At 45.9% G+C, this 13458-nt stretch overlaps 1 protein-coding gene across 1 annotated transcript in view; it reads left to right on the top strand.

The window, feature by feature from the left end:
* LOC127913707 (uncharacterized) overlaps positions 1-12074 on the top strand; it is a 16479-nt gene extending 4405 nt beyond the window's left edge. The window contains exons 4-9 of the mRNA XM_052486948.1: positions 4705-4809; positions 5281-5390; positions 5565-5922; positions 6289-6454; positions 10536-10630; positions 10909-12074. Of these exons, the coding sequence (XP_052342908.1) occupies positions 4705-4809; positions 5281-5390; positions 5565-5922; positions 6289-6454; positions 10536-10630; positions 10909-10994 (920 nt within the window). The 3' untranslated portion in view covers positions 10995-12074. The remainder of the gene's footprint in view (positions 1-4704; positions 4810-5280; positions 5391-5564; positions 5923-6288; positions 6455-10535; positions 10631-10908) is intronic.
* Positions 12075-13458: the final 1384 nt, after the last annotated feature.

Raw genomic sequence — 13458 nt, 5'->3', positions numbered from 1 at the left:
GTCCTAACCCTCTCCATGGTAACCTGGTCTTAAGCCTCTCCATGGAAACCTGGTCCTAAACCTCTCCATGGTAACCTGGTCCTAAAGCTCTCCATGGTAACCTGGTCCTAACCCTCTCCATGTCCCTTCCAGCTGCGTATGGTAACCTGGTCCTAACCCTCTCCATGGTAACCTGGTCCTAAACCTCTCCATGGAAACCTGGTCCTAACCCTCTCCATGGTAACCTGGTCCTAACCCTCTCCATGGTAACCTGGTCCTAAACCTCTCCATGGTAACCTGGTCCTAACCCTCTCCATGGTAACCTGGTCCTAAACCTCTCCATGGTAACCTGGTCCTAACCCTCTCCATGGTAACCTGGTCCTAAAGCTCTCCATGGTAACCTGGTCCTAACCCTCTCCATGGTAACCTGGTCCTAACCCTCTCCATGTCCCTTCCAGCTGCGTATGGTAACCTGGTCCTAACCCTCTCCATGGTAACCTGGTCCTAAACCTCTCCATGGTAACCTGGTCCTAAACCTCTCCATGGTAACCTGGTCCTAACCCTCTCCATGGTAACCTGGTCCTAAACCTCTCCATGGTAACCTGGTCCTAACCCTCTCCATGGTAACCTGGTCCTAAACCTCTCCATGGTAACCTGGTCCTAAACCTCTCCATGGTAACCTGGTCCTAACCCTCTCCATGGTAACCTGGTCCTAAACCTCTCCATGGTAACCTGGTCCTAAACCTCTCCATGGTAACCTGGTCCTAACCCTCTCCATGGTAACCTGGTCCTAACCCTCTCCATGGTAACCTGGTCCTAACCCTCTCCATGGTAACCTGGTCTTAAGCCTCTCCATGGTAAACTGGTCCTAACCCTCTCCATGGTAACCTGGTCCTAACCCTCTCCATGGTAACCTGGTCCTAAACTTCTCCATGGTAACCTGGTCCTAAACCTCTCCATGGTAACCTGGTCCTAACCCTCTCCATGGTAACCTGGTCTTAAGCCTCTCCATGGAAACCTGGTCCTAAACCTCTCCATGGTAACCTGGTCCTAAAGCTCTCCATGGTAACCTGGTCCTAACCCTCTCCATGTCCCTTCCAGCTGCGTATGGTAACCTGGTCCTAACCCTCTCCATGGTAACCTGGTCCTAAACCTCTCCATGGAAACCTGGTCCTAACCCTCTCCATGGTAACCTGGTCCTAAACCTCTCCATGGTAACCTGGTCCTAACCCTCTCCATGGTAACCTGGTCCTAAACCTCTCCATGGAAACCTGGTCCTAACCCTCTCCATGGTAACCTGGTCCTAAACCTCTCCATGGTAACCTGGTCCTAAACCTCTCCATGGTAACCTGGTCCTAACCCTCTCCATGGTAACCTGGTCCTAAACCTCTCCATGGTAACCTGGTCCTAAACCTCTCCATGGTAACCTGGTCCTAACCCTCTCCATGGTAACCTGGTCCTAAACTTCTCCATGGTAACCTGGTCCTAAACCTCTCCATGGTAACCTGGTCCTAACCCTCTCCATGGTAACCTGGTCTTAAGCCTCTCCATGGAAACCTGGTCCTAAACCTCTCCATGGTAACCTGGTCCTAAAGCTCTCCATGGTAACCTGGTCCTAACCCTCTCCATGTCCCTTCCAGCTGCGTATGGTAACCTGGTCCTAACCCTCTCCATGGTAACCTGGTCCTAAACCTCTCCATGGTAACCTGGTCCTAACCCTCTCCATGGTAACCTGGTCCTAACCCTCTCCATGGTAACCTGGTCCTAAACCTCTCCATGGTAACCTGGTCCTAACCCTCTCCATGGTAACCTGGTCCTAAACCTCTCCATGGTAACCTGGTCCTAACCCTCTCCATGATAACCTGGTCCTAAAGCTCTCCATGGTAACCTGGTCCTAACCCTCTCCATGGTAACTTGGTCCTAACCCTCTCCATGTCCCTTCCAGCTGCGTATGGTAACCTGGTCCTAACCCTCTCCATGGTAACCTGGTCCTAAACCTCTCCATGGTAACCTGGTCCTAAACCTCTCCATGGTAACCTGGTCCTAACCCTCTCCATGGTAACCTGGTCCTAAACCTCTCCATGGTAACCTGGTCCTAACCCTCTCCATGGTAACCTGGTCCTAAACCTCTCCATGGTAACCTGGTCCTAAACCTCTCCATGGTAACCTGGTCCTAACCCTCTCCATGGTAACCTGGTCCTAACCCTCTCCATGGTAACCTGGTCCTAAACCTCTCCATGGTAACCTGGTCCTAAACCTCTCCATGGTAACCTGGTCCTAACCCTCTCCATGGTAACCTGGTCCTAACCCTCTCCATGGTAACCTGGTCCTAACCCTCTCCATGGTAACCTGGTCTTAACCCTCTCCATGGTAAACTGGTCCTAACCCTCTCCATGGTAACCTGGTCCTAACCCTCTCCATGGTAACCTGGTCCTAAACTTCTCCATGGTAACCTGGTCCTAAACCTCTCCATGGTAACCTGGTCCTAACCCTCTCCATGGTAACCTGGTCTTAAGCCTCTCCATGGAAACCTGGTCCTAAACCTCTCCATGGTAACCTGGTCCTAAAGCTCTCCATGGTAACCTGGTCCTAACCCTCTCCATGTCCCTTCCAGCTGCGTATGGTAACCTGGTCCTAACCCTCTCCATGGTAACCTGGTCCTAAACCTCTCCATGGAAACCTGGTCCTAACCCTCTCCATGGTAACCTGGTCCTAAACCTCTCCATGGTAACCTGGTCCTAACCCTCTCCATGGTAACCTGGTCCTAAATCTCTCCATGGAAACCTGGTCCTAAGCCTTTCCATGGTAACCTGGTCCTAAACCTCTCCATGGTAACCTGGTCCTAAACCTCTCCATGGTAACCTGGTCCTAACCCTCTCCATGGTAACCTGGTCCTAAACCTCTCCATGGTAACCCCTAAACCTCTCCATGGTAACCTGGTCCTAACCTCTCCATGGTAACCTGGTCCTAAACTCTCCATGGTAACCTGGTCCTAAACCTCTCCATGGTAACCTGGTCCTAACCCTCTCCATGGTAACCTGGTCTTAAACCTCTCCATGGAAACCTGGTCCTAAACCTCTCCATGGTAACCTGGTCCTAAAGCTCTCCATGGTAACCTGGTCCTAACCCTCTCCATGTCCCTTCCAGCTGCGTATGGTAACCTGGTCCTAACCCTCTCCATGGTAACCTGGTCCTAAACCTCTCCATGGAAACCTGGTCCTAACCCTCTCCATGGTAACCTGGTCCTAACCCTCTCCATGGTAACCTGGTCCTAAACCTCTCCATGGTAACCTGGTCCTAACCCTCTCCATGGTAACCTGGTCCTAAACCTCTCCATGGTAACCTGGTCCTAACCCTCCATGGTAACCTGGTCATAAAGCTCTCCATGGTAACCTGGTCCTAACCCTCTCCATGGTAACCTGGTCCTAACCCTCTCCATGTCCCCTCCAGCTGCGTATGGTAACCTGGTCCTAACCCTCTCCATGGTAACCTGGTCCTAAACCTCTCCATGGTAACCTGGTCCTAAACCTCTCCATGGTAACCTGGTCCTAACCCTCTCCATGGTAACCTGGTCCTAAACCTCTCCATGGTAACCTGGTCCTAACCCTCTCCATGGTAACCTGGTCCTAAACCTCTCCATGGTAACCTGGTCCTAAACCTCTCCATGGTAACCTGGTCCTAACCCTCTCCATGGTAACCTGGTCCTAAACCTCTCCATGGTAACCTGGTCCTAAACCTCTCCATGGTAACCTGGTCCTAACCCTCTCCATGGTAACCTGGTCCTAACCCTCTCCATGGTAACCTGGTCCTAAACCTCTCCATGGTAACCTGGTCCTAACCCTCTCCATGGTAACCTGGTCCTAACCCTCTCCATGGTAACCTGGTCCTAACCCTCTCCATGGTAACCTGGTCCTAACCCTCTCCATGGTAACCTGGTCCTAACCCTCTCCATGTCCCCTCCAGCTGCGTATGGTAACCTGGTCCTAACCCTCTCCATGTCCCCTCCAGCTGCGTATGGTAACCTGGTCCTAACCCTCTCCATGTCCCCTCCAGCTGCGTATGGTAACCTGGTCCTAACCCTCTCCATGTCCCCTCCAGCTGCGTATGGTAACCTGGTCCTAACCCTCTCCATGGTAACCTGGTCCTAACCCTCTCCATGGTAACCTGGTCCTAAACCTCTCCATGGTAACCTGGTCCTAACCCTCTCCATGGTAACCTGGTCCTAACCCTCTCCATGTCCCCTCCAGCTGCGTATGGTAACCTGGTCCTAACCCTCTCCATGGTAACCTGGTCCTAAACCTCTCCATGGTAACCTGGTCCTAACCCTCTCCATGGTAACCTGGTCCTAACCCTCTCCATGTCCCCTCCAGCTGCGTATGGTAACCTGGTCCTAACCCTCTCCATGTCCCCTCCAGCTGCGTATGGTAACCTGGTCCTAACCCTCTCCATGGTAACCTGGTCCTAACCCTCTCCATGTCCCCTCCAGCTGCGTATGGTAACCTGGTCCTAACCCTCTCCATGGTAACCTGGTCCTAACCCTCTCCATGTCCCCTCCAGCTGCGTATGGTAACCTGGTCCTAACCCTCTCCATGTCCCCTCCAGCTGCGTATGGTAACCTGGTCCTAACCCTCTCCATGGTAACCTGGTCCTAACCCTCTCCATGGTAACCTGGTCCTAACCCTCTCCATGGTAACCTGGTCCTAACCCTCTCCATGTCCCCTCCAGCTGCGTATGGTAACCTGGTCCTCTTGTCTCTGACCGTGGTCATGGAGGCGGTTCTGGTGTGTTTCCTCCTGTCCACTCTGCAACAGCTCCCCTACCAGCTGGAGAGTAAGTGACCTGCTTTTCACCTCCCTACACTGACAGGACTCACATTCTACATAAACGGCTCAGGAGGCTCCTGAGGGGAGAACGGCTCATAATAATGTCCGGAACGGAGCAAATGGAACGGCATCAACCACCTTGAAACTATGTGTTTGATGTATTTGCTACCATTCCACTGATTCTGTTCCAGTCAATAGAAGAAGCCTAATGACAAGCCCTCATTTCTCCCCAATGACGGTTCCACCAACCTATTGTGATATACAGTAAGGCTGAAACCCAAAACCAACACTTGGCCATCTGCCCTTTATGGAGTGATCGGAGTGGTTGAAGTGTTGGGTTTGTGATTCAGACAGTGTTATGTGGTATCCATCAATATGTTTGCTGCTCAAACAGTAACTGTAAAATGTACCCATTATTTTGCAATCTAGATGTCAGCTGTGTTACTGTTCTAACACATTTCTGGCGTTGTTCTTGTAGTTGCCATGCTAGCTGTGTTCTCTGTCATCTGTCTATATGGAACCCTGGCATCACTGGTCAACTGTACCTTCCGCCAGAGTGTGATGCCCATGGGGCCTCCACTGGTTAAGGTGAGAACAAGGCACTATTCCATTCTGTTGCTTTCCACTGGATGAGCTGACAAGTAGAATGCAGTGGGTTCATGTGTTTCATTACATTTTATTATACTTTTCTCCAATCCAGTTCATTCCTTTTCTATTGTGTTCCATATCGTGTGTCTCTCTCCCTGTGTTGTTGTGTCTCAGGATGTGAATCAGCAGCAGAAGTCTTCCACTGCTCTGCCTTGTCCCGTGGTAGACTCCAGACTGACCAGCGGTCTTCTGAAGATCTCCAGACTGCTGGACGACGGGGGGGTCTGTGGAATCCCCACCGATACGGTCTACGCCCTGGCCGCCTCCTGCAAGAACCCTCAGGCCATCGAGAACATCTACAACATTAAGGACCGTCCAGCAGAGAAGCCCATCTGTATCTGTATCTCCAGTGTGGAGCAGCTGGTGGCAGCCAAGCCCCCATTCAGCTCTCTACTCTGGGAATTCATGAGGAACGTCTACCCTGGAGGGATCAGCTGCATCGTCAGCAAGGGAGACTGGCTACTCAGACTGGGTAAGGAGTGAGGAGGGGAGGAGAGGGGAGGAGGAGGGTGGCTTCAACTGCATTAGGATTTTAAATAGTTTAAAAAAACTTTATTTAACTAAGCAAGTGAGTTAAGAACAAATTCTTATTTTCACTGACGGCCTATGAACAGTGGGTTGACTGCCTGTTCAGGTGCAGAATGACAGATTTGTACCTTGTCAGCTCAGAAGTTTGAACTTGCAACCTTCCGGTTACTAGTCCAACGCTCTAACCACTAGGCTACCCTGCCAGGTTACATTGGATTAGAGTTAGGGATACTCTCAGAAATGGTTTCTTTATTCTATATCGTGAGCGATCATTCGATTGATGTTCTAATTGTTTACCTATGTTGTCCAGGTGTGGGTCCGGCCTACGACCGCGTGGGGACCAATGATAGCATCATGATCCGAGTCCCTGACCACACCGTCACAGGACACCTGTGTGACATCACCGGACCACTTGCCATCACCTCAGCCAATCCCAGTGGAGAACCCGACAGCACGCACCACGACATGGTCATCAGGTAAAGTCCTATCATAACACTCACCTGTACCCACCTGTACTCACCTGTACCCACCTGTACTCACCTGTACTCACCTATACCCACCTGTACCCACCTGTACTCACCTGTACCCACCTGTACCCACCTGTACCCTGTACTCACCTGTACCCACCTGTTCTCACCTGTACCCACCTGTACCCTGTACTCACCTATACTTAAGCACTTAAGCCTGTTGGTATGCTATGCTGCCTTCGTCAGATAGTTTGAACAGCTATGCTGCCTTCATCAGATAGTTTGAACAGCTATGCTGCCTTCATCAGATAGTTTGAACAGCTATGCTGCCTTCATCAGATAGTTTGAACAGCTATGCTGCCTTCATCAGATACAGTGCCTTGCGAAAGTATTCGGCCCCCTTGAACTTTGCGACCTTTTGCCACATTTCAGGCTTCAAACATAAAGATATAAAACTGTATTTTTTTGTGTAGAATCAACAACAAGTGGGACACAATCATGAAGTGGAACGACATTTATTGGATATTTCAAACTTTTTTAACAAATCAAAAACTGAAAAATTGGGCGTGCAAAATTATTCAGCCCCCTTATTCAGCCCCCCCATTCTCGATTGGATTCAGGTCTGGACTTTGACTTGGCCATTCTAACACCTGGATATCTTTATTTTTGAACCATTCCATTGTAGATTTTGCTTTATGTTTTGGATCATTGTCTTGTTGGAAGACAAATCTCTGTCCCAGTCTCAGGTATTTTGCAGACTCCATCAGGTTTTCTTCCAGAATGGTCCTGTATTTGGCTCCATCCATCTTCCCATCAATTTTAACCATCTTCCCTGTCCCTGCTGAAGAAAAGCAGGCCCAAACCATGATGCTGCCACCACCATGTTTGACAGTGGGGATGGTGTGTTCAGGGTGATGCGCTGTGTTGCTTTTACGCCAAACATAACGTTTTGCATTGTTGCCATAAAGTTAAATTTTGGTTTCATCTGACCAGAGCACCTTCTTCCACATGTTTGGTGTGTCTCCCAGGTGGCTTGTGGAAAACTTTAAACAACACTTTTTATGGATATCTTTAAGACATGGCTTTCTTCTTGCCACTCTTCCATAAAGGCCAGATTTGTGCAATATACGACTGATTGTTGTCCTATGGACAGAGTCTCCCACCTCAGCTGTAGATCTCTGCAGTTCATCCAGAGTGATCATGGGCCTCTTGGCTGCATCTCTGATCAGTCTTCTCCTTGTATGAGCTGAAAGTTTAGAGGGACGGCCAGGTCTTGGTAGATTTGCAGTGGTCTGATACTCCTTCCATTTCAATATTATCGCTTGCACAGTGCTCCTTGGGATGTTTAAAGCTTGGTAAATCTTTTTGTATCCAAATCCGGCTTTAAACTTCTTCACAATAGTATCTCGGACCTGCCTGGTGTGTTCCTTGTTCTTCATGATGCTCTCTGCGCTTTTAACGGACCTCTGAGACTATCACAGTGCAGGTGCATTTATACGGAGACTTGATTACACACAGGTGGATTGTATTTATCATCATTAGTCATTTAGGTCAACATTGGATCATTCAGAGATCCTCACTGAACTTCTGGAGAGAGTTTGCTGCACTGAAAGTAAAGGGGCTGAATAATTTTGCACGCCCAATTTTTCAGTTTTTGATTTGTTCAAAAAGTTTGAAATATCCAATAAATGTCGTTCCACTTCATGATTGTGTCCCACTTGCTGTTGATTCTTCACAAAAAAATACAGTTTTATATCTTTATGTTTGAAGCCTGAAATGTGGCAAAAGGTCGCAAAGTTCAAGGGGGCCGAATACTTTCGCAAGGCACTGTAGTTTGAACAGCTATGCTGCCTTCATGCTGATCGTGATAGTGAAAGTGATGTCAGTATAGAAGTATTTTTCTATCTTGGATTGCTGGTTGTATTGTAAACTGGTCTGATATTTCCTGTCAGACTGGTTTCATATCAGTCAGCCTGCTGTGTAAATATCCAGTTCTACTAATATATCTGTGCTTATCAGTCCTCTGCCTTGTGTCCTGCTGGCTGTAGGGTCATGATGATTAGATTCCAGTGATGGTAGGTGCCGTTTAAGAATAGTGAGGATGATTATTTTTCTAAGAGCATGGCCTTAAATCTATTACAGCATATCGAATGACTGGAATTCATTATTCCATTCACCCAGTTCAATGTAACAGTGATCGGTTTAGGCTACAACATGATACTCTAATTTTCCCTCTGCCCTACAGCCTAGCCTACGAATGAACGTTTAAAACGTAGGTGCACAGGTCGTGTAACCAAGGTGACAGACAGTGACACATTCAATACCGCCTTTCACACTCTTGCCGGCATCTAGCTGATCTAGGGTGGAATCATTCGTACAAACAAAATCAAATCAAATGTTATTTGTCACTTGCGCCAAATACACAGGTGTAGTAGACCTTACAGTGAAATGCTTACTTACAAGCCCTTAACTAACAATGTTAAAGAACAAGTGTTAAGTACAAAAAATAAAAAATAAAAAATAAAAGTAACCAATAATCAAAATAACAACATGGAGGCTATATACAGGGTATTACGGTACTGAGACAACGTGGAGGCTATATACAGGGTATTACGGTACTGAGTCAATGTGGAGGCTATATACAGGGTATTACAGTACAGAGTCAACGTGGAGGCTATATACAGGGTATTACGGTACTGAGTCAATGTGGAGGCTATATACAGGGTATTACGGTACTGAGTCAATGTGGAGGCTATATACAGGGTATTACGGTACAGTGTCAATGTGGAGGCTATATATAGGGTATTACGGTACAGAGTCAATGTGGAGGCTATATACAGGGTATTACGGTACTGAGTCAATGTGGAGGCTATATACAGGGTATTACGGTACAGAGTCAATGTGGAGGCTATATACAGGGTATTACGGTACAGAGTCAATGTGGAGGCTATATACAGGGTATTACGGTACTGAGTCAATGTGGAGGCTATATACAGGGTATTACGGTACAGAGTCAATGTGGAGGCTATATACAGGGTATTACGGTACTGAGTCAATGTGGAGGCTATATACAGGGTATTACGGTACTGAGTCAATGTGGAGGCTATATACAGGGTATTACGGTACTGAGTCAATGTGGAGGCTATATACAGGGTATTACGGTACAGAGTCAATGTGGAGGCTATATACAGGGTATTACGGTACAGAGTCAATGTGGAGGCTATATACAGGGTATTACGGTACTGAGTCAATGTGGAGGCTATATACAGGGTATTACGGTACTGAGTCAATGTGGAGGCTATATACAGGGTATTACGGTACTGAGTCAATGTGGAGGCTATATACAGGGTATTACAGTACAGTGTCAATGTGGAGGCTATATACAGGGTATTACGGTACAGAGTCAATGTGGAGGCTATATACAGGGTATTACGGTACAGAGTCAATGTGGAGGCTATATACAGGGTATTACAGTACTGAGTCAATGTGGAGGCTATGTACAGGGTATTACAGTACAGAGTCAATGTGGAGGCTATAAATAGGGTATTACGGTACTGTGTCAATGTGGAGGCTATATACAGGGTATTACGGTACAGAGTCAATGTGGAGGCTATATACAGGGTATTACGGTACAGAGTCAATGTGGAGGCTATATACAGGGTATTACGGTACTGAGTCAATGTGGAGGCTATATCCAGTTTGGGTACTGGTACAGAGTCAATGTGGAGGCTATATACAGGGTATTACAGTACAGAGTCAATGTGGAGGCTATATACAGGGTATTACGGTACAGAGTCAACGTGGAGGCTATATACAGGGTATTACGGTACAGAGTCAACGTGGAGGCTATATACAGGGTATTACGGTACAGAGTCAACGTGGAGGCTATATACAGGGTATTACGGTACTGAGTCAATGTGGAGGCTATATACAGGGGTACCGGTACAGAGTCAATATACAAGGTGTAAACCTAACCTGAACCTGAACCTACTCTGTCTGTCTCTATGTGTATCCTAGTCGGCTGGGCCAATCTAAACCTAACCTAAACCTAAACCTGAACCTACTCTGTCTGTCTCCATGTGTATCCTAGTCGGCTGGGCCATAAGATCCAGGGGGTTCTGTGTGACGGGGATTCCAACGAGATCGTAGCCTCAACGGTGGTGAACTGCCTCAAGATAGATGAAGGTATGATGTTACAGAACAGACGCTCACTACAATAACTAATTACTAACCTCTTAGGTTGTGTTGTCCTGTCTTGGGATGGAACATTCTGAAAACTTTCCCTAAATTCCCAGGCTTTCCAGAAATACAGGTTGAAAGATTTCTGGATTTGAAAGAATCCTCTGACCAGGATTTCTGGAAAACCTGGGAAAGTTACCGGGACATTGCAACCCTCGTCCCACCCTATGATTCATTGTGTGTCAGTGATCACTCAGTCAATATTGTGTTTCCTCCTCCTCCAGGCACGATTAGTATCGTGAGGGAAGGCTGCGTCCCGGCGGTGAAGGTCCGACAGATCTTTGAGAGGGTGAAGACCAGTATGTTGTGAGGAGGACCTTTCCCTCCGTCCCTCTATCCTCTCTTCCATCCAGCTCCCCTCCCCCATTCTCTCTCTCCATCCTCTGTTGACCAATGACGACACTCAGATCAGATTCTGGACCCACCCACCTCAGGCCACCATACAATGTGTCTCTCAAACATGTTGAGGAACATTTGTTACATATTTATTCTGTATGTTGTCGATGTAATCATATATAAATATGTGCATTTTAGATTCGATTTTCGGATTATAAGTATGTTTTGTTTTGTTCTGTATGATTTGATTATGTAAAATGAAGTGGTAACAGAAATTATACTCTTATGATGTCGTACTCTAAATTAGGGATAAATGAAGGATGATGTAGAACTCTAAATGAGGGATTAATGAAGGATGATGTAGTTCTCTAAATGAGGGATTAATGAAGGATGATGTAGTTCTCTACATGAGGGATTAATGAAGGATGATGTAGTTCTCTAAATGAGGGATTAATGAAGGATGATGTAGTTCTCTAAATGAGGGATTAATGAAGGATGATGTAGTTCTCTAAATGAGGGATTAATGAAGGATGATGTAGTTCTCTAAATGAGGGATTAATGAAGGATGATGTAGTTCTCTAAATGAGGGATTAATGAAGGATGATGTAGTTCTCTAAATGAGGGATTAATGAAGGATGATGTAGTTCTCTAAATGAGGGATTAATGAAGGATGATGTAGTTCTCTACATGAGGGATTAATGAAGGATGATGTAGTACTCTAAATGAGGGATTAATGAAGGATGATGTAGTTCTCTACATGAGGGATTAATGAAGGATGATGTAGTACTCTAAATGAGGGATTAATGAAGGATGATGTAGTTCTCTACATGAGGGATTAATGAAGGATGATGTAGTTCTCTAAATGAGGGATTAATGAAGGATGATGTAGTACTCTAAATGAGGGATTAATGAAGGATGATGTAGTTCTCTACATGAGGGATTAATGAAGGATGATGTAGTTCTCTAAATGAGGGATTAATGAAGGATGATGTAGTTCTCTACATGAGGGATTAATGAAGGATGATGTAGTTCTCTAAATGAGGGATTAATGAAGGATGATGTAGTTCTCTACATGAGGGATTAATGAAGGATGATGTAGTACTCTAAATGAGGGATTAATGAAGGATGATGTAGTTCTCTAAATGAGGGATTAATGAAGGATGATGTAGTTCTCTAAATGAGGGATTAATGAAGGATGATGTAGTTCTCTAAATGAGGGATTAATGAAGGATGATGTAGTACTCTACATGAGGGATTAATGAAGGATGATGTAGTTCTCTACATGAGGGATTAATGAAGGATGATGTAGTTCTCTACATGAGGGATTAATGAAGGATGATGTAGTTCTCTACATGAGGGATTAATGAAGGATGATGTAGTTCTCTAAATTAGGGATTAATGAAGGATGATGTAGTTCTCTACATGAGGGATTAATGAAGGATGATGTAGTTCTCTACATGAGGGATTAATGAAGGATGATGTAGTACTCTAAATGAGGGATTAATGAAGGATGATGTAGTTCTCTACATGAGGGATTAATGAAGGATGATGTATGTGAATGTACGATGCTGCTGGGTATAAATTAATAATACATTATTGTGAAGTACTGTTTAACTGGGAATATATATATTGTTTAATATGGGAGATTGACGCAGGCCAAATGCATACATGCAAAATTGAAAAGCATTATTTGCTTTGGCAATTTACTGCAATAGATCCATGTATATAGTGAAGTTATACTTTCAGAATAAAACTCTAATTAAATATACTTATTTCTCCACTTTTGTTCTGCTCTGTGACCAACATTTCAGATCATCAAATCAAATGTTATTTTCCACATGTGCCAAATACAGCAGGGGTAGACTTACGAGCCCTTAACCAACGGTGAAGTTAAAAAGTAAGACACATATTTGCTAAATTAATAAGGAAACAGGAAGACAATGAAAACAATAACAAGGCTATAAACAGGGAGTACCAGGTAATAACATGGCTATAAACAGGAAGTAGCAGGTAATAACATGGCTATAAACTTGAAGTACATTTACATTTACATTTAAGTCATTTAGCAGACGCTCTTATCCAGAGCGACTTACAAATTGGTGCATTCACCTTATGACATCCAGTAGAATAGTCACTTTACAATAGTGCATCTAAATCTATAAAAGGGGGTGAGAAGGATTACTTATCCTATCCTAGGTATTCCTTAAAGAGGTGGGGTACCAGGTTAACAGGTGTCTCCGGAAGGTGGTGATTGACTCCGCTGAAGTACCGTGAGGGAGTTTGTTAACACCATAAACAGGGGGCCAGAACATGGCTATAAACAGTTTTGACTGGGCTGAGCAGGGAACTGCTATATACTTCCTCAGTGGTAGGGAGGCGTAATAACATGGCAGGCCAGACATGGATGAAAGTGCCCTTGTTTGGAGTGTAGGGCCTGA

The sequence above is a fragment of the Oncorhynchus keta genome, chromosome 30 (genome assembly GCF_023373465.1).
Source record: "Oncorhynchus keta strain PuntledgeMale-10-30-2019 chromosome 30, Oket_V2, whole genome shotgun sequence".
In the NCBI taxonomy this organism is placed as follows: domain Eukaryota; kingdom Metazoa; phylum Chordata; class Actinopteri; order Salmoniformes; family Salmonidae; genus Oncorhynchus; species Oncorhynchus keta.
The sequence above is the reverse complement of the archived record's forward strand: the minus strand, read 5'-3'. Positions and strand labels throughout refer to the sequence as shown.